The sequence below is a fragment of the Rosa chinensis genome, chromosome 3, assembly GCF_002994745.2.
Source record: "Rosa chinensis cultivar Old Blush chromosome 3, RchiOBHm-V2, whole genome shotgun sequence".
NCBI classification, from domain to species: Eukaryota; Viridiplantae; Streptophyta; class Magnoliopsida; order Rosales; family Rosaceae; genus Rosa; species Rosa chinensis.
Window position 1 is genome coordinate 28,557,945 of NC_037090.1, and position 20,811 is coordinate 28,578,755.

At 39.5% G+C, this 20,811-nt stretch overlaps 3 protein-coding genes and 1 non-coding gene across 5 annotated transcripts; 3 read left to right on the plus strand and 1 right to left on the minus strand.

Annotated features, from left to right (window-relative positions):
- The first annotated feature begins 562 nt into the window (after positions 1-562).
- On the plus strand, positions 563-4,323 carry LOC112194393. 2 transcript variants are annotated; one of them, XR_005808837.1, is made up of 7 exons: positions 563-957; positions 1,755-1,825; positions 2,104-2,149; positions 2,670-2,730; positions 3,112-3,311; positions 3,864-3,942; positions 4,074-4,323. It is a non-coding gene; the product is annotated as an uncharacterized LOC112194393 (transcript). The 2 variants fall into 2 exon arrangements; XR_005808836.1 differs by having other exon boundaries at positions 569-957; positions 3,240-3,311.
- A 2,936-nt stretch (positions 4,324-7,259) lies between these two features.
- On the plus strand, positions 7,260-14,182 carry LOC112194395 (rust resistance kinase Lr10). Its single transcript, XM_040517026.1, is given in 4 exon segments — positions 7,260-7,296; positions 7,399-8,099; positions 13,764-13,800; positions 13,803-14,182. Coding segments are annotated over 4 exon segments (1,155 nt in total).
- Positions 14,183-15,935: 1,753 nt separating this feature from the next.
- LOC112193910 (protein N-terminal glutamine amidohydrolase) lies at positions 15,936-19,779 on the minus strand. The gene is made up of 5 exons (XM_024334173.2): positions 19,440-19,779; positions 19,218-19,323; positions 18,878-19,095; positions 18,593-18,717; positions 15,936-16,442 (listed from the first exon to the last, which is right to left on the minus strand). Exons 1-5 carry the CDS (start codon positions 19,511-19,513, stop codon positions 16,285-16,287), a joined length of 681 nt encoding a protein of 226 aa, XP_024189941.1. The 5' UTR covers positions 19,514-19,779; the 3' UTR covers positions 15,936-16,284.
- Positions 19,678-20,623, plus strand: LOC112193909 (tRNA-uridine aminocarboxypropyltransferase 2). The gene has a single exon (XM_024334171.2). It carries the CDS (start codon positions 19,678-19,680, stop codon positions 20,473-20,475), a length of 798 nt encoding a protein of 265 aa, XP_024189939.1. The 3' UTR covers positions 20,476-20,623.
- The last annotated feature ends 188 nt before the right edge of the window (positions 20,624-20,811 follow it).

Consider the following 20,811-nt stretch of genomic DNA (forward strand, 5'->3'; position numbering starts at 1 on the left):
AATGTAATATTGAGTGGTGTGAGGCGTGTTACTCTGAAAGAAAAATTTAGATTGGTATTTGTATTTATAATTATTTCATGTTTCGGATTTGAATTGGTTATTCAAAATTCGGGGCGTGACAATAGTAGATACATGCAGGAAAATATTATTAGATTAGCTTTTGGAAGGCACCTAATATCTTCAGGGTTGCACGGCTACGATGACCTGTAAAAATTGCAAATGAATCAAGTCAATCAACTAAGTTCATATGCTAATAAAATCAATATTATCCTGAATTACTGTTTGGTTAAATTTGTTATAGTTCAAATTGGAAGTGTCTCCCTTCCCAGTCTTTCCTCCACTTCTCTAACCATGTCTAGAGGATTTCTCCTCTTTGTTGCTTACACAACCCTTACTCTTCTTCGTCCGTCGTTTGTTGGTTCACAAACTTCAAGTGCTGCTAAAGATCATATTTATAATTGTGCCTTTTCTTGTGGCAGTATTAACATAGCCGCTCCATTTCGATTACGAGGAGACCCTCAAGACTGTGGAAACAAGAGGTATGAACTATCACTACAACAAATATGGGCTAAAGATACCAATAGTCCACACAATTAGATTAATGGTGACAACACTCACCAATCCTGTTTTTTTAAGTTTCGAGACTCACCAATACTCTCAAACGTGCTCTAGCAAATTTAAAGGAAATATAGAAAAGGAAGATTTCAAACTATTCAAAGTCACCAAACACAATTTTATTAAGGGCATGCAGAGCCCTGTCCTCAAAAATAAAAATGAAAGAGAGTTCTCCCTCCCCTTCTCCCTTCTCCCTTCTCCCTTCTCTTTTACCGGCACTATGGTCTCCGACCATCACCGCTCAACCCATCTGCCGTAGGAACCAACGATCTACAAACTATACGCGCGCGTTACTCGATCAGCTATGATCTGATCAACAGTTCTGGATGTTGTCATCGATTGGTAAGTCAATTTGCAATTAGATCTAGTTCTTTTTGCCTTTGCATGTTCGTTCTCTCTCAACTTGCCTTGGGTAAGTTTGTTGTGGGGGCTCTCTATTCTATTGTTGTTGCAGTCAGCTTGTTTCATGCTCATCTATCAATCTACTTAGATTTAAATTGGAATTGTTCTAGGTTGGTTTTATTTATTTATTTCTCAAACTTATTGGTGTCTAATTACATTTCAGATCTTAAACTCCTTTACTTTCTGCAATAGATTATTTATCAGGATCGAAGAATAGGTTCATCACTATTCTTCACTCTCTCTTAAAAAGTAGGTGTCCGTGTTGGGTTTTCCAAGAACATGAGAATTGTTACTGGGTCGTGAATAGGCAATTTGAGTTACAACAAGTTCATTAATTGTGATGGCTTGTGTTGTTTGAGTATTGAAATTTGTGTACTGATTGATATATACTATATATGTTATTTATACAAAAGTTAATCAGGGTCTTTTGTCATGTACTCATGTCGTTTCCTTGGTAGCATTAGTTTTGCAGTTAGATACATGTTGAGTCTAGTCGAATGTATGTAACACGTTTTTTAGGCTTAAAAATGAATGGGGAATTATATGCATGGTCATTTTGTACCTGTTATGCTGTATGTCAATAGGACAACAGAAATTCTATTACTGTTGTACAGCTTGCTGGAGGAATTGGTTTTCCCATAGCACTCCTGTGATTTCTTGGTGCTCTGTTTGTTTGTTTGTTTGTTTTAGGCCTTTTTTTCCTTCTCAACATATTTCACATCTATTCTATGTTGCAGGACTTGAAGAAGTGATGGGTTTTCTTGAACAGTCGTTTCCTGATGTTGAAATAGCTATTGAACTTGGGAAGGTATGCTCTTCCTTTTCTTTAGCAATTGGTATCTTCTAAGGGAGCTGCTATGAGATCAAAGCATAGACCCCTGATGGGAAACTGTCATTTTTAGATAGCCTGGTGCCATGAGTTATAAATTACTTTGTAAAATTGTCATGAAATCGAGGGAGCATCGAGATCTGAAAAGGAAAGCCATGTGTAATTTGTTATGCATCATTAACTAGAGCTTAGGGTGGGATCCATCAAATCGGGTTTCTTTCTCTACAGTCTGTACTCATAGATGTGTCTTTTTGCAGCAATATTGAAAGAAGCTAGAGGAAACAATGGAGAAATTCTCACAAGGTGAAATTTCGATTCTCACATGCACTAATACAGTAGAAAGTAGGCTTGACATTCAGAATGCAAACACCATTATAATTTAGGATGTTCAACAATTTGGCCTAGCACAGTTGTATCAGGTCCTCTTCTTTCTTCTTTCTTTTTTATAATTCTCAGAGGGTGCAACATATGTGAAGAACTAATATTCAAAATTGTTACCTTGGTTGTTTTATGTGCTTTCATTAATCTAAACAAAGTGAATAAGCTCTTTTATATCTTTAATATCTTTATATCTTTAATCTCTTTTACATATTAAGCCGAGTAATTTAAGCTTTCCTCTATTTTTGACAGTGCTAGATTTGTATAAATTTCTTTGCCTGCAATGACGTTTTTATTTTCAATTATCTAGTAGTGAAAAATACGATTCTGTAATGAATGGCTGTGAAATTTATATTTAAATCTGTTAAACATGCCAGACATGTAGGAATGATGGTGATTCGCCGTAGATTGATTTGGTTGCTTAACCTTGTTACTGTTATTTCAGGAATAACAATGTTGAGAATTCTATTGATAGCTACCGCAAAGCCTTTGACATTGTTGACCTGGTGAGTTCAGTTCTCTGAGATGTCTATTTGCTTTGACTATTTTGGGTTGTCTACGGAGTTATGTGCTCATATGTGGGTAGATCTACTGCACTAGAGATTGTAACTTTTAAAATGAATACAAGATGAATGAATCAATTTGGTGCTATAAGCTGGGAATTCTAATATATGCCATTCAGCATTTGGGTATTGAAAGATACAGTATATGTGATTAAAGTTGATAGGATTTCTTGCTTATACGTCCTTGATGATTTATACTCTTTTTAATTTATGGTTTGCTGTTTCAATTATAGAAATTCTTGAACTTGTATATGAAGCTTATGTCTCATGCAGATCCATTGAGAACTTGATGGCTTTTTGTTTCATTTTCTGTTGTTTTCGAAGGCTGTGTTTGGTTGATGAGAAAATGCTGGCAAAGAATTAGACTTCAAACATCAAGTGTTGTACTTCTGTTAGTTGACTCAGCAAAGAACTTATTATATGCTGATTGGAATTTTCTATACCTGATGCAGATGGTATATAATGGTACATGTTGTTGGCTCTCTTTTCCAATATATCCGGCTAGGAATCGGCCTGTCTACAAGGTACTGGACACTTGATTCTTTTCTCAAATTGCTTTGCTAAAGTGATTACAAAAATGCTTATTTCTTAGCTTTGCCTTCACACTTTTTGCCTTTATACAAGCCAGTAGATTTCAAAATGTTTAACTCATAGTCTTGTTTATCATCTTTTGTTGTGGAATTATTAAGATAAGTATTAACTATAAACTTTCAATTATCTAATTCTTGGAAACACAAGCAAGATAGTTGTTTTGCAATTCTAGTATGTTCTGACCTCAAGCTTTGACTCTGAAGCAACAGTCAGGATAAAACTCACATGTGCCTGTATAGAATTACGCATGTTACTGCTAGGGACTCCATTCTGTTCTATTGATTTCTATTTAATCAAATGGAGCTGTATATTGAAGTTGGTGTTTTCTTGCATGCTTGAGCAGTTTAATGATTTGTTGGTGCAGGAAAATCAAGGAGACTGGCCATGAGCTCTCCTTTGTTTGACTTGACTGCTATACTATAGTACTATAGTTGCACTTGTATATTCGAAGTTTCCTGTTCTAATATAACCTGTGAATTTTGCAGGCAAATGGTGGCAGCATACTTTGTCACATTGACAGATTACTTGCTTGACAGTTTCTTCTGGAGATCAGACATGTATAAGGTAATCATATAACCATTTCCTTAAGCTTGTGTGTTCAGAATTTTAATTGTTCCACAACAAAAATATTTAGCTGATATTTCATATTATGCTCTTATATTTTCTAAATATTGCTTTCAATTTATGTGATGTAGTCATCCATGAAGGAGAAGAGGAAATTGCAGTATCATGCCTAGAATTAAGGCTGCCAAGAATTTTTCTTTGGTTTGATAGGAATCATTGAATTTGTATATTAATTTTAATTTTTTTTAATGTGAAATATTGCAGTCACCATTGTTAGAAAGTGTGTTTTCTGATGATGGGGCCCACAGTTTGAAAGTCACCAAAAAATTGATAGTGTCATTTTGAGTATATGTCACGCCAGCAAAGGCAACCATTCTTTAATTAGTGTCTAAGAAGGTGGCTATTGCTATTAGACACCAATCATGGTTGTCTTTAACTTCAATACACACCATTCATAATGGTGTTCATAGCTCAGTTTTGTAGTAGTGTATCTTGTGAGACAAATATTACAATATTATACTTGTACTCGGGGAAGTATTACGTGCAGGAAATCAATTACGATAACTTCACAATCCGACTTGTGGATGCTGGTGTTCAGAATATCAACTACAACTTCTCCAACCCTCTTCACTCGTTAACTAGCTTCAACTTTAGTTTTACAGATTCCTACAGCTATTCTCAATACGGATATGCAGAACTATTATCAGTTCCAATCATTTTTCTGAGCTGTACAAATCCAGTGAATTCTCCTCTCTTTGTTGAAACTACTTCATGCATCATGAACAAGAGTAGTTTAAGATTGGATTCTAATTCATACTTTATAATTGGCTTCATAAGGCCAGTCACTTTCGTGGACTCCTGCAAAATAACACTGATGGTTTTGGCGTCGGTGTCAATAACTGAACATCCCACGTTGTCCAGTGAAGGCTCATATGATGAGTTAGTTCATGGCTTTGAACTTTCATGGTATAATTATGGATGTGGAACATGTGGAAAAGATGAGATGTGCCAGAGGTATCAAACCCTGAACAAAACCGAAATTTACAGCTGCTAGGTATCAAAAGGTATTACTGTTTCTTGTTTGGGATCCAAACATGAATTAATATATAACAGTTAGAATCACCAAATTAGTTCAAAAGAAGAAACGTAGTGGACGAGGGGAGAAGTTGTTAGCCTAATTAGCTGAACATGATCAATCTTTCAGGAATTTCTCACTGAACAATTTTCTCTTGAATACTCTCTGTATATCAAAAGGATAGGTATAGACAAGTTGGTGCTGCATAAAATTTGGTGTCGATGGTTGTTTTTCTTTGTTTTGTGTATGTCAATATGCACAATTTTCTCTTTTTAGTAAAAGACTAATCAACTGAGTTGTAGTATAATATATTATCAAGTGTGTGCATGCTAATCTTATTGTTTTCTTCATCCATTTAGGACCCTGGTACAGAACAATACAAAGTAAAATAGGCAAGCTCTCTACCCTCTTACAGGCCAGATTATAGAAAACTTTGTTGCTTTCTCTTAACGTATTTGATCAAACTACTTTACTAATGTGATCTTTTTTTTTTTTTTAGGGCAACAGAAAACTAATCCATTGATGGTAAATCATACGACCTCACTCGGTCAAGCATGAAGGGTACAGAACACCCCTCATATTACAACGCAAGCTCATGAAGAGTACGAAATCCAAAAGAAATAAAAAAAAAAGAATGTCCAAAAGACTAAAACCTTAAAGGAACTGCTGAAAAAAAAATGCAGAATTTAAAAACTCCCTAATCCTACACTGCCCTAAAATGGAACCAATGTCCTGAACATCTTGACGTCTAAGACCCTTTTGGTGTACGTCACAACATTGAACACACCCACGGCAACATGCTAGAGACAAATGCAGGACAAAAGAGCAAGACAGACCACCCTCAAGAAGCCCAAACCCGACTGAAAGTGAGAACATAGGGGAATTAAACAATTAGGCCCAATTCAAAGGCAGAGGCCCAAGACCCACTGCCCAAACCCTACGCTCCCAAACCGCCGACAGGATCTGGAACCTCCAAGGAGCCGTCCGCCAGCTGCTCGTCAAACCGGTGGCCTCCCCAGGTAAGGGGCCATAGCACCCATCGCACCACCTACCAAAACTGCCCTCTGCAACTTATCTGGCCTGCAAAGCACAAACCAAAACCTTAGTGGACTGCTCCTCTTCGCCTGAAGGACTTCTCCGACCGCGCTCCTCCACTAGACCCCGAAAGCCTGTCGCTGCCTCCTCCTCGTCGACCCTAAAAGCCGCCCCAGAACCAATCCGAAGCAATCTGAACCTGCGGTGTTCTCCTCCAGCCGAACCACATCCACAACCACACGAAGGAGATAAAGCCTCGTCCTTCTGTCACTTGCAAAGCCGGAGCGCCCTGCTGCAGGCTGTATGGGAGTTGCCGCTTGCCACGCGAAACCTAGAGGGTTTCGGTTTCGCTCAGGAGAAACAGGAGCTCTAAGTAAAAGGGCTAACGCGATACAGAAGCATATTACTAATTTGATCTATTGTTATCACTTCTCTTGCAGAGATCATTCTTATCGTAAATTATCTTTACTATTGGGATCAATTCATCATTCGACTCATTCTCAGTGCAATGGTTTACTTTGGTAAGATATGGATTACAAAACGGGGAATTTGATTCTACACCCAAATTCACACACACCTTTTAGATTAATTAAACCCATCTATAAGATTGTTTTAATATACACCCAAACCTATTAATTAGGTTTATATACAAAAAAAAACTATTAAATAGGATAAATATCAAAACCCATTATTGTTAAGAATTGCTAAAGCTGCCACCATCCCCAAACTTTCTGCAGATGCAAGTCTTGAAACGGTTGCACAAAGACATCGCCCAGAATTAATCAACTCTTGATTCCAGCAATTGAAATCAATACCTGGTTGGAGGTTATGTAATCTCCACATTCAAAAGCCTAATCTAAATCAATACCTGGATTGGAGGTTGTGTAATCTCCACATTCAAAAGCAAGAATTATAGGTGCCTAAGTCATTCTCTGAATGATTTAGGTACAAATTGTGAACTCCCTGAATGATAGGTACCTAAATCATTTGTTTATGTTAAAACCCACATGATGTTTAACACCTGAATGATTGACAAAATTATGCAATTTTACCTATGGTTCATTCTACCTAAGTGATTCCCTGATTGATAGGTACAAATTGTGAACTCCTAAATGATAGGTACCTGAGTCATTTGCTTATGTTAAAACTCACATGATATTTAACACCTGTACAATAGAAAAAATTATACAGTTATACGGTTATACCTATGGTTCATCTAGAAATACCAAAATTAGCAAGTGAAAGTAAATGACAAGTGTGTTGGATTATTCTATTTCATTTCCATTCTATATAAAGCATTTATTAGTATATCTAGCTATCTATTGATTCCTTTTTGTGAACCGCAGTACTATTCCAAGCAGTAAAGCTATTATTTGGCTTTCCCCTTGTGATTGCATTACTAATCTACAAATGCCGAAGGAGGCACTTGTCTATGTATGAGAACATAGAAGACCTTCTGCAGAGTAACAACAATCTCATTCCGGTGAGGTACTCTTACGCAGACATCAAGAATATGGCAAGAGGTTTCAAGGATAAACTTGGTGAAGGAGGCTACGGTACAGTTTACAAGGCAAAGCTCCGTAGTGGCCATCTTGTAGCCATCAAGATGTTGGGTAAATTCAGAGCTAATGGGCAAGATTTTATCAACGAAGTCGCTACCATCGGAAGGATTCACCACGTTAATGTGGTTCAACTTATTGGATTCTGTGTCGAGGGATCAAAGCGTGATCTTATATATGATTTCATGCCCAATGGCTCTCTTGAAAAATATTTCTTTTCTCAACAAGGAGTCATCTCCTTGAGTTGTGAAAAGATATTCGAAATTGCGCTTGGTGTAGCCCGTGGTATTGATTATCTACACCGGGGATGTGACATGCAAATTTTACACTTCGACATCAAGCCTCACAATATTCTTCTAGACGATACTTTCATACCAAAGGTTTCTGATTTTGGGTTAGCAAGGCTAAACCCATTGGATAATAGCATGGTGCCTATGACAGCAGCAAGAGGTACCATAGGATACATAGCTCCAGAACTATTCTATAGTGTTGGAAAGGAAAGATCCCACATTGGAAAAGTGACAAATGAAATATAACTTATAAGTGGGTGGATCTCACCCAATTGTACCGAGGCCTTTTGTGATTAAAACCCAACACCTAAATGAGTGGTTAAGTTGGGACAATATCGGTACAATGGTGGGCCACGGGCCACGCTTGTCGCTGTTTAACATGGTATCAGAGCGGGTCCTTCTCCAATTGCGTCTCCACGTAGGCACGTATCATGAACCCAAATTGGGGTTCCCTGTATTGCCATTGAAATTACCAAGTGTCCAATGTGGGCCTTGGATTGTATCGACCAAGTCTCCGATATGAGACTTGTGTCCCAATTTCTAATGTGGAAATTGGATTAATTAATTTCACGTGCAAACCTAGAGTTAGGTTGCACGTGAGGGGGCGTGTTGGAAAGGAAAGATCCCACATTGGAAAAGTGACAAATGAAATATAACTTAAACAGCGACAAGCGTGGCCCGTGGCCCACCATTGTACCGATACTGTCCCAACTTAACCACCCATTAGGTGTTGGGTTTTAATCACAAAAGGCCTCGGAACTCAGCTTCTGCACTTGATCTGGCAACGACTTTTTGCTTTTTGCTACGCCACGTGACAAGGTTCCCTCCAACAAAAGTGAAGTACCCAGATGTAGAACGTCTGTCCGTTTTATCACCAGCCCAATCTGCATCTGTGTACCCAACAACTTCCAATTCATCTTTTTTCTGAAACAGTAACCCTTTACCTGGCGCCCTCTTCAAGTACCTCAAAATACGAAAGACTGCATCCATATGCTCTTCACTAGGACAATGCATAAATTGACTAACAACACTCACAGCATAAGCAATATCAGGTCTAGTATGTGAAAGATAAATCAACCTTCCTACAAGACGTTGATACCTCCCTTTATCAGTTGGCACTTGATCAGGATAGATAGCAAGTCCGTGATTCATCTCAATGGGTGTCTCGATGGGTCGGCAGTCCAGCATCCCCGTTTCAGCAAGTAAATCAAGAACATATTTCCTCTGTGAAAGTGAAATCCCCTTCTTAGACCTTGCAACTTCAATACCCAAAAAATACTTTAGTTGTCCCAGATCCTTCATTTCAAACTCCTTTGACAAATACTTTTGCAATTCATTTATCTCCTTCGGATCATCTCCTGTAACAATCATGTCATCAACATACACAATAAGAGCTGTAATCTTACCATTCTTGCGCTTGATGAACAAGGTATGGTCAGAATTGCTCTGTCTATATCCAAAGGCTTTCATGGACTTTGAAAATCTTCCAAACCAAGCTCTTGGAGACTGCTTTAGGCCATACAAAGACTTCTTCAATTTACACACCTTGCCAACATCACTTGGGTAATTCTTAACACCTGGGGGCATATCCATGTACACTTCTTCCTCCAAATTCCCATTAAGAAACGCATTCTTCACATCCAACTGGTGCAAGGGCCAATCTTTGTTTGCTGCAAGTGAGATTAGAATCCGGACAGTATTAATCTTTGCCACAGGTGCAAAAGTCTCCTCATAATCAATCCCATAGCGTTGTGTATATCCTTTGGCAACCAACCTCGCTTTGTATCTATTAATAGTTCCATCTGCATTAAGCTTCACAGTAAATACCCAACGACATCCTACAGTCTTCTTTCCAACCGGCATAGGTAGTAGCTCCCATGTTGCATTTTTCTGAAGAGCTTCCAATTCTTCATTCATTGCCTTGGTCCATTTTGGATTCGCCAATGCATCCTGCACATTACTAGGAATAGATACAGTAGATAATTGATCAACAACAAGTGCATGTGACCCAGAAATCCTATGGTTAGACATAAAATTAGCTATAGGGTATTTAGCTTTGGCTTTGATATCTGGTTCATATTGTTTCTTAGGAATTCCCTTGGTAACCCTTTGTGATTTCCTAGGTTCGACACTTTCTAACCCAGAAGACTCATTAAAGTTTAGGGATACCTGAGGTGGATCATTCTGACTTGGATCTTCAGTTGGTGAGGCAGAAGGGGGAATATCTTGTGTGTGAGCTTCAGATACATCTTGATTTTGTTTCAAGTTATCCAGAAAAGTCGTCTCTTCTGTCTCGGAATTCACAACGCTCTGTTCGGCAGTTTCAGCAGTTGCATTATCTGTTTCGGAATTCACAACACTCTGTTCGGCAGTCGCATTCCTTGTTTCGGAATTCACAACACTCCGTTCGGCAGTCGCATTTTCTGTTTCGGAATTTACAACACTCTGTTCGGCAGTCGCATTCCTTGTTTCGGAATTCACAACACTCCGTTTACAACACTCTGTTCGGCAGTCGCATTCCTTGTTTCGGAATTCACAACACTCCGTTCGGCAGTCGCATTTTCTGTTTCAGAATTTCTACCTTCAAATCGTTCCTCCAAATCTTCCAAGTCTTCAAAGACATCAAAATCAATAATAGAACAAGGATTCCCTTCATAACCTCTCTCCCCCTGAAGGGAAGACTGAGAAGTTCCTCCTGAGTAATATGGCTCTGATTCATGGAATGAGACATCAAGAGATATATGTATAGTGCCAGTAAGAGGATCATAACATCGATAACCCTTCTGGAAGTCAGCATAACCAACAAAGATACACTTACGGGCACGGGGATCAAGCTTGCTGCGTTGAGGCTTGGGAATATGAACATAGGCTGTGCACCCAAACACCCGGGGCTCCAAATTAGGCATAGAAGGGATGGTCAAAAGTGTATGAAGCTTCTGATGAGGATTCTGAAACTCAATCACCCATGAAGGAGTACGGTTGATAAGATATGCTGCTGATTTTACTGCTTCTCCCCAATAGGATCGAGGTACATTCATACCAAACAAGGAAGCACGAACAACTTCCATCAACTGCCTGTTCTTCCGTTCTGCTAAACCATTCTGTTGAGGAGTATAAGAATTGGAGGTTTGATGACAAATTCCATGTGACCGGCAAAACTCAATCATAGGGCCATTCACAAACTCTCCACCATTGTCAGACTGAAACACTCTGATGGATTGTTGATACTGAGTTGCCACCATTTTGTGAAATTCGGTAAACATTCCAAATACATCACTCTTATTCTTCAGTATTGACACCCATGTCATGCGAGTGCAATCATCAATAAACGTTACAAAATACCGAGCTCCAGAAAGAGAAGGAATTTTCGCAGGACCCCAGACATCGGAGTGAATCTTCATAAAAGGAACAGGACTTTTATTAAGACTTGGTGAATATGAAATACGGTGACTCTTGGCCAGTTCGCAGATGTCACAGTGGAAATCCAAATCGCTAACAACTGAAAACAATTGAGGTTGCAGCTTCTTAAGATAACGAAAGGATAGATGACCTAAACGGCGATGCCATAACCATACAGCTTCCTTCGCATTCTCTACCCCGTTGATATGATTAGCCTGTCCCAAAAGATGCTTCTGTTTCTTTCCAGTCTCTGTCAAATCCAGATAGTATAATTTCCCCCTTCTAACACCATAACCAAGAATCCGCCGAGTCAGAATGTCTTGAAACACACAAAAAGACGGATAGAAGGTCACAATACATGCAAGAGCTAAAATAACTTGACCAACAGACAAGAGATTATAAGCTAGTGATGGAACAACTAAGACAGATTCAAGGGTTAAAGTATCAGATAAAGCAATAGAACCTTCTCCGGTGACCGGAGTTGGAGTACCATCAGCAGTAGAGACAATGTCTTGAGGGGAACGTCTAAGGTTTTTCACAAGACTTGGGTCATTGGTCATATGGTCAGATGCACCTGTATCAATTATCCATGTATTATTCAAAGTAGCCTTACCCTTCATACCTGACTGCGCTACATTAGCGGAGGCATTGTCGAGATGCTCTTCCTCTGTAGTAGCAATAGCCGCCTTGCCCGGATTCTTTCGCGGTTTCCTGGTGAAATCCCACCAATCAGGGTAGCCAATCACTTCATAGCACCGCTCCTTGGTATGACCTACTTCCCCACAGACAACACATTTTTTGTTTGCGTATGGGTTTGGTTTGTCATGAGGACGGCGTGGAGAAGGACCTGAGAAGCCTGGAGGAGGACCTGGTCGGCGTTGAACGGCCATTGAGGAATTTGGGATTTGTTTGTTTTTTTTTTTAGGTTTGGTTTTTCTAGGGTTTCAAAAAATTCAGGGATGGCTTGATTTTAATGGTGGTGGTACGCAGCGGTTTGTGGTGTGCTTTGGGATTCAGGATTCAGGATTCAAGATTCAGGATTCAGGATTCAAAGGATGCAGGCAAGTTCAAAGGATTGAACCTGCTCTGATACCAAGTAGAAAAGAATACTTCAATTCAAGGTTAATTCGATAAATCTATTCATCCCACAATGGGGATATATATACAAATACAAAGGAGTAGTCTAACTCTAATAGGAAACAATCTTTCCATAATTATAGGATATTCTAATTAAATAAAATCCTAATTACATACAGATTTACAGCGATTCTACACTCCCCCTCAAGTTGGTGCATAGATGTCTATCATGCCCAACTTGTCAACCGAGCTGTCAAATACCTTCCTGGACACTCCTTTAGTAAGAACATCAGCTAATTGCTCCTCTGAGTTTACAAATGGAAAGCGAATAACCTTTCTGTCAAGATTTTCTTTAATAAAATGACGGTCAACCTCCACATGCTTTGTTCTATCATGCTGAACTGGATTATGTGCAATCTCAATGGCAGCTGTATTATCACAATGCAAATCCATAGGCTTTTTAAGCTTGTAACCCAGGTCCTTCAAGACATTACGAATCCACAATATTTCACATACTCCATGTGCCATACCTCGGAACTTGGTTATGGTATCAGAGCGGGTCATTCTCCAATTGCGTCTCCACGTAGGCACGTATCATGAACCTAAATTGGGGTTCCCTGTATTGCCATTGAAATTACCAAGTGTCCAATGTGGGCCTTGGATTGTATCGACCAAGTCTCCGATATGAGACTTGTGTCCCAATTTCTAATGTGGAAATTGGATTAATTAATTTCACGTGCAGACCTAGAGTTAGGTTGCACGTGAGGGGGCGTGTTGGAGAGGAAAGATCCTACATTGGAAAAGTGACAAATAAAATATAACTTATAAGTGGGTGAATCTCACCCAATTGTACCGAGGCCTTTTGTGATTAAAACCCAACACCTATCGGGTGGTTAAGTTGGGACAATATCGGTACAATGGTGGGCCACGGGCCACGCTTGTCGCTGTTCCACGCTTGTCACTGTTTAACATGGTATCAGAGCGGGTCCTTCTCCAATTGCGTCTCCACGTAGGCACGTATCATGAACCCAAATTGGGGTTCCCTGTATTGCCATTGAAATTACCAAGTGTCCAATGTGGGCCTTGGATTGTATCGACCAAGTCTCCGATATGAGACTTGTGTCCCAATTTCTAATGTGGAAATTGGATTAATTAATTTCACGTGCAAACCTAGAGTTAGGTTGCACGTGAGGGGGCGTGTTGGAAAGGAAAGATCCCACATTGGAAAAGTGACAAATGAAATATAACTTATAAGTGGGTGGATCTCACCCAATTGTACCGAGGCCTTTTATGATTAAAACCCAACACCTAACGGGTGGTTAAGTTGGGACAATATCGGTACAATGGTGGGCCACGGGCCACGCTTGTCACTGTTTAACATATAGAAACATCGGAGGCATTTCATACAAAGCCGATGCATACAGTTTGGCATGTTGTTGATGGAAATGGCTGGTACAAGGAAGAATTTGGATCCTACTGTTGAGGATTCAAGCGAGTGTAGCCAAATGTATTTTCCTACATGGGTTTCTGAACAATTAACTGAAGGAAAAGGCATAGAAATAGGAGATGCCACAGAGGAAGAAATGAAAATCATAAAGAAGATGATCATAGTTGCATTGTGGTGCATACAAATGAAGCCTAGTGAACGCCCTTCTATGAATAAAGTGGTAGAGATGCTTGAAGGAGAGATTGAGAGCCTACAAATGCCTCCAAAGCCTTTCTTATACTCGCAACAAATCCCAGGTGACAAGGATGCTGAGGATGATTCAAGAACAATGTTGTCGTCATCATCAACGACAGATTAATTGTCATAAATCAATGATCAATTGCAGATACAAGTTTATATATGGGATTCAATGTTGATCGCAGTGGGAAAGTCAATCAACATTCCTCCTAAAGCATAGTGTAAAATCATTGTCAGCATCTCATATGCAAATTCCACCACTGAAATAAAAATCTCACGTAATGAAAGAAGTTCAGTACGTCTTACAATCTTATAGTCACTCTAAATACATAAAATGTCGTCAGGCAGCAATACTTTTACTGCCTGCTCAGAAGTGTTATTCTACCAGTTAATGTACCTTGACATCTTTATGCAACTTATTAGACAAAATGCATGCATGGTTCCTTCCGTTCTATTGAAGTATAAATAGCGTCTAATTCGGCCGGTACAAATCATGGTTAATAATTAAGGATTAAGCCTCTACTTCCTTAGTTGATATCTTTTAAGTTTCAACCAAGTAGATTCCGGACCTGGAAGACAAATTCAGGATAATAGTAGCTCATGCATGGTTATAAATGACCCAGATATACACTTACAAGGAATTTTGGTCCCTGAACTAGAATTGTTTTGTTTATCACCTAATTATGTTTTGTTACCCCATATCTATGCCCAACTTAGCATACAACCATGGACACAGGACCGGTCCTGACTTTTGAAAGGTCTGAGGTAAATAATTGAAATGACGCCTCACATGAAACTAAAAATATAATTTTATTTTTTTTCTACAAATAACTATTAAAAAGTAAAAATATAACCTTAAAGTAATAAAAAAACCATATAGAATAAAAAAATTGGGTGTCAAATACCAAAAAATTAAGGTAAAAGAGCATATGAATTAAAAGTATAAACAATTTCAAATACCAATTAATTTTAAAAAGCAATTTCAAATACCAAAAAAAAAAAAAAGAGTTAAAAGGCATATGAATGACCAAATAAAAGAAACAACTAATAATAAAAAGTCAAAAACAAAATAGCTCAAACGAATCTGGATATTTTCAGGGTCACAATCAGGGGCGAATCCATGTAGAAGGTTGTCTGGGCTGCACCCAACCCAAATTTCTCTAATAATCTTACATATATCATAAAATGTACCATAATTACATCTATTTTCCACAGACCAAATGGTTGGGGAATTTTGTTTCTTTGGGATGAGGTCTGACTATTGAGTCTCAAGGATGTCTCTTTTAAGAATGCATAGCTTTTGTCATCTTAACTGGCATAGTTTTCTTTGGCTTCTTGTGTTAACCCATTCAATTTTCTCTCTTATAAAGTTGGCTCTTACTGGCTCTTTCTTGTGGATCAAAATTTTTGCCTAGATACCTTTTGCAAGCAGTTTTAGTTTTAGATACTGCCGGGTAGTCGGTATATAAATGTTGTGTAGAAAACGATCCTGGTAAGAAAATGTCAGCAGTCATATACTTTCACCAAATCATCAGGACAGTACAACCGGCTTAACTGGGACAGGGCCCGAAGTTATGTGGTGAACATTTTTTTTTTTTTTAACAAGTGAAAACCATAAATATTATTCTATCTTCTATACACCGATGGTACAAGTAACCCAACACTCATAAGATGATCCCCTAATATAACCAAACTAAGGGCTGTTCCCGACTCCCATCACCTTTGATAATCAAACAACTAGTTTTGCACTTCTACTGGATCAATCAAATAAGCCAAGACCTGTTGCCAAGAAAAAGAGCCAGGACCCGGTAAAGTGCAAGTACAGTTTCCCAAAAATTTATCAAAAACAAGCATCTGGATTCAGCAAAATGGGATGGAACAAATGCTCTCGGACATCTCGTCGTCAATGTCACAGATCAAGAACAAATCTTATACCAAACCACTGCAAGAACCAATTATACAATACCACTCAATAATGTCTAATTTGAGCACACATTTCTTTTCAGGACAAGGAGATGGTGAAAGCAGGAGTAGTGAACAAAAACTCTCCAATCATTGAAATCGAAAATGCACCATCTTTAAATATTGAAATAAAATTTCATTTCTCAGAAACACTACTGGAATGAACTGCTCCAACATGTGATTCTACAAGAGACTCAACCCAGAAAACAGAAAAGAATGGTTATATATGCTGTGTGCAGCTGATAAGAGAATGTCTGTACATCAAGGAATTTGGGAAAAGAATTCCTCCAGTTGGTTTTCACCTACAACCACACCAAGCTTTTGGGTAAAAACTGGATCGGTCATATCATGACCTGCCTCCTTCACAACATCTGTAGCCCTGATGTCAAGGTAGTCATTCAGGTTATGTACAGTTCCATCTGCAAAATAAAGGATGCCAGCTTCAAGTAAGAATCTGGGAATGTATCTGTAAAAGCTTTTAGAGCACTATTCCATTAAAATGCAAGTGTTCTTAAAACATTTACTTGCAAGCCTTTCTAGAGACTACCAATTTTTTGTAGCAAAAACTCAATGTACCAGTGTTCGTATGAAATTTCTGTCTATTTAAGCCAACACTGTCAAACCCACTTTTGGTTATCTAGGCTTGCCTTTGGTATTACCAAACATGCCCCTAATTGCCTTAGGTTGTCCATGTAACAACAGCTATAAGAAGTTCAACTCTACCTCAAAGCTACTGAGAATGGGAAGGAGGAGGATCGGCAAAATTATGCTATAGTTCATACTTCATACAAGATGTATAAGAAATAAACTGTCCTATAAAATAAATAGATATAACACTAATCTATAAGAAGCATGAGCTTCGCATGAACCTGTACCAGTGAGAAATCCATTTTCCAACTATGGCAGTTGAAACCAGAATAATCATCAAAGTATTAAAGACATTGGATTTGCCAAGTAGATGCAGTATCTAACTGCATGTAGCCAAACAGACGATGAGGCACAAGCTTTAAGATCCAAAACAGAAAACAAAATCTATACTTGATCTCTGCGTCCACCAGACTTGGGACAAGCACCTTGAAAGCAAAAGTGCCATTTGTATTTTTGAAAATCCTCCCATCTCCGAGTCTCCAAATGACCCTTCGGTGTTAACTTTGGTCCACTCTGCAGCAGAAGGTTGCCATGCTACAGGAATGAAACTAGGAGCTGTCGGCCTTAAATAGGAGTTATCTAATTATCCCTACTTACAAGTATAGAGTCAATTTCATTCTGTCTTGTAAGTAAACAAACAGTAGCTACAATACCCAAGATAACTCTAGCCTCCATATCATCTGACTATGTCAGTACTCTTCGAACCCTAAGCTTAACCGTAGATCCCATACCTACGAGCTAGTTATGTTCATAGTTTCTGTTCTAGTCTGACGGCCCATTTCAGCTACATGCACATTTGCAACGCAACCACTGCACCAACCATTCAGCAACCTCGGCTTGGGACCTGCGCCACCACCAACTCCACGAATCCACAGCCATGTCGCAGGGAAAAGACTCCACCTCATATTAATGTCCTACTTCTCTCTGTTTCCTATTCACTAAGGATACATCACACGACCACTTACTAATAGGCTTCTGTCTCGATTTGGGATAAGCTCACGTTTGTGGCTGGATTGTTTCCAAGACATAAACGTGCCACACACACATAGTCAAAAACCTAAGCCAGCGTCACGCTGCCAAAAAGATAGAAGGAAATGGAAGACATCTGGTATAAAGAAAGGTCCAAAATGAGGAGTGTATATTTTCTTAATAGTCAAGTTTATATGCCTGATTAAGTGGTTGGCCTTTTCCTTGCATGATAATGCCAGATAATAACATTATAATTCACTTGGGTTGTGCATAGTTCAAAACTATTTAACTACTGAAAAACAGGTTAAGGAAAATGAAATAACAGTTATTAAGCAAACAGCTCTAGCTCAAAAGGCAACTTCTAAAAATTTATTCGATTATAATAGATAAATATCAGACCACTCCGCCACATGAAGCATGAACTTGGCAACATCCTGAGGTCCTGGACTCAGTTTTCCTTCTTCCACTTGCATATTTATCCTTCTTCCACTTATTACCAGAAATCTAGGAGACCATACTACAATGCTATGATAACGACTGACCCTTTCCCGATTTGGGGGTAAAGTGATTCTCAAACAAATTTTGAAGCTTATATAGGCAGATCAATTTAATCTAATCTGAGTTTACCACCCGAACAAATTAAATGGGAACAGCATCTTGGTACCAAAAAAAAAAAAATTGCATCAGTTTTCCCCTTCTTTTTTTAAGCAACAATGAACCTCTATCACAGACCATAAATTTTTAATGAGGAACATTTTCACCCAAGAGACAGAAATCTCAAGGTGATGGAGACTTGAGCAATCAAGAACCTCATTTGCACTCGACTATTTTGCTCAGATGTGTATTGGAATAAATCGGTTAGAAGTGGCATCTAAAAATCAAAGTATTCTGAATGTTCCTGATTTAACCGGTACCAGACTTTATAAAAATATAATACGAACTTGGCATTTACCTTCAGAAACAATCGGCTCATATAGAGGAGGCTGATGAAGCCATTCGCCAAGAGAATCTTTCATGTGCCTTCTATCAGATGCAAAGTTACGGAGGAATATTGGGGCATGCACGATCCGGAAATACCTGCAGCACACAATACCAGTAAATCCATCAGCATATACATATTAGGTAAAGAGTGAGGTCAATAAACAATCACCTAATCTCTCTTTAAGATCAACAAACTCACAATACAAGTTTGGAAAAACCCAAAAACTCAAGTAGAAAGATACAAGTGATGGAATACCTCTGGAATTCAGGAAAGGTCTGAAATGTGGGGCGGATGGTTTCGGAGACATAAGTTGCTAAATCACAAGGAAACGAAAGAGTTGAATCCAAATCCCACACTAAATGCTGTGAGGGTGAGTCACCTCCACCAACTTTTCTCTGTACGCAAATGACATGATAATCCCAGAGAACAACTCCATCTGCTCGGTTGCTCGCCTTTTGATGCCACAATGGTATCTACACAATTTTATTCCCACAACAACAACACACAGTAAATCTAACCAACGAAGTAGAAAACTTGGGTTCTCCAACCAAAAACAAAGAAGAAAAATAAGAAAAGGCAATAAAATGGGACATGCCTGTTTCTTCTCATTGGAAATCAAAACCACAAAAAGATCAGAGCTTTTTTCATCTGCGATTCCCTTTTTGCTCAATTCCTTGCAAAGCAAGTACACATTCTCCTCACTACAACAAAACCAATCAATCAACCACATCACTAGTATAGTTCATCGCTGAGCAATCCAATTCACCCAAAAAAAAAAAAAAAAAGATAAAGGGTTGGGTTTACTGTGCCAATTTACCAGTAAAAAGGGGTGTGCTGGAATTGCGAAGCTTCCACAGTGCTAGTGCTGGCTTCCAATTTTGAGGTCGTCATCTTCTTTCGCCGCTTTTACCTGCCTCGTTTCCATTTATATATCCCTCATTTTCCCTAGCCTCCGGTCTTAACGACATGTAGTTTTTTGAAAATCGCAAACGATGTCGTTTTGGAGCTCTTAAGTTATAAAGCGGATCCCTAAGACGAGCTGGAGCTAATTGAAAATGGAAGCTGAAGACGACGAATTCGAAACCGCCTACAACGCCACCTCTTCGCCGCCGCGGAGGCCGAGGTCCATCTGCGGCAACTGCAACCGGCCCGGCCCAGTCTGCCTCTGCCAGTCTCTCCCGGCCCAGCCCATCCCAACCCAAACGCAAATCATAATCCTCCACCATCCTCACGAGGCGCAGCACAAGCTGTCCACCACGCCGGTCCTGACAAAATGCCTGGCCAACTCCACCGCCATCGTCAGCCGCCGCCTCAAGCCGGGCCTGTCCCCGCTCCTCGACCAATCACCTTCCGCCATCTACCTCTTCCCGCCCTCGAAATCCTCGCCGTCCGTCAGCTTATCCCGTCTCCGGATCCCCAGCCAGTCGCCGGTGGTGGTCGTAGCTTTCGACGCGACGTGGAAGCACGCGAAGGAGATGGTGAGGGCGAGCGAGGGGTTCCTGTCGAAATTCGCGAGGCGGGTGAGTTTGGATGTGGATGAGGATGTGAGGGGAGGGAGCATCTACGACTCGGAGTTGATTCTGAGGCAGGAGCCGTTTGGTGGGTGCGTGAGTACCATGGAGGCCGTGGCCAGGGCTCTGAGAGTGCTCGAGCCCAATGGGCTGGAGATTGAGAGCAAGCTTATTCGGGTTTTGAGGGACATGGTGGCGCTGCAGGCGGGTTTTCTTAAGCCCGTGAAGCACAGGCCCAAGTTGTTGAAGAAAGGGAAGGAGGAACAGAGGCCCAAGAATGAGACTCACTCTCATGAGAGTTCCCTGATAGTTGGTGAAGGTCAGTCACTCAGCTTTGGGTGATTATCAATTTTGTATCTTTTTTTTTTTTCTTCTCCTAAGGAGTGAGTCCATTAGGCTAAGTTCTGAAGACGGGTGAATTAGTGATGATTAGAATAGGTTTTTAGCTAAGTAATGGCTACCGTGCCTATGATGATTCCGTGTTTTTCTGAGAGTAGCTGCATTAGCTTTTACTTGAAAAAAAAATATCTCAAATTTAATTGAAAAATACATGGTTTACAACTTTACATTATGGAAACAGTTTACCTTTGACCAAAAGGAAACTCTTTTCCTACATGATTTGGGTTTGCCGTTTATCTTGGTCAGAGGACTATATATATACACTCCTTTTGTCGAAGA

What these genes read in the sequence shown, in the direction of transcription:
- LOC112193909 (XM_024334171.2), top strand. Translation starts at nt 19,678, where the DNA reads ATGGAAGCTGAAGACGACGAATTCGAAACCGCCTACAACGCCACCTCT.
- LOC112193910 (XM_024334173.2), bottom strand. Translation starts at nt 19,513, where the DNA reads ATGACGACCTCAAAATTGGAAGCCAGCACTAGCACTGTGGAAGCTTCG. An exon ending in TTTCCAATGAGAAGAAACAG is followed by an intron (nt 19,096 to 19,217) that starts GCATGTCCCATT and finishes AAAATTGTGTAG; the next exon opens with ATACCATTGTGGCATCAAAA. An exon ending in ACCTTTCCTGAATTCCAGAG is followed by an intron (nt 18,718 to 18,877) that starts GTATTCCATCAC and finishes TGTGTGCTGCAG; the next exon opens with GTATTTCCGGATCGTGCATG.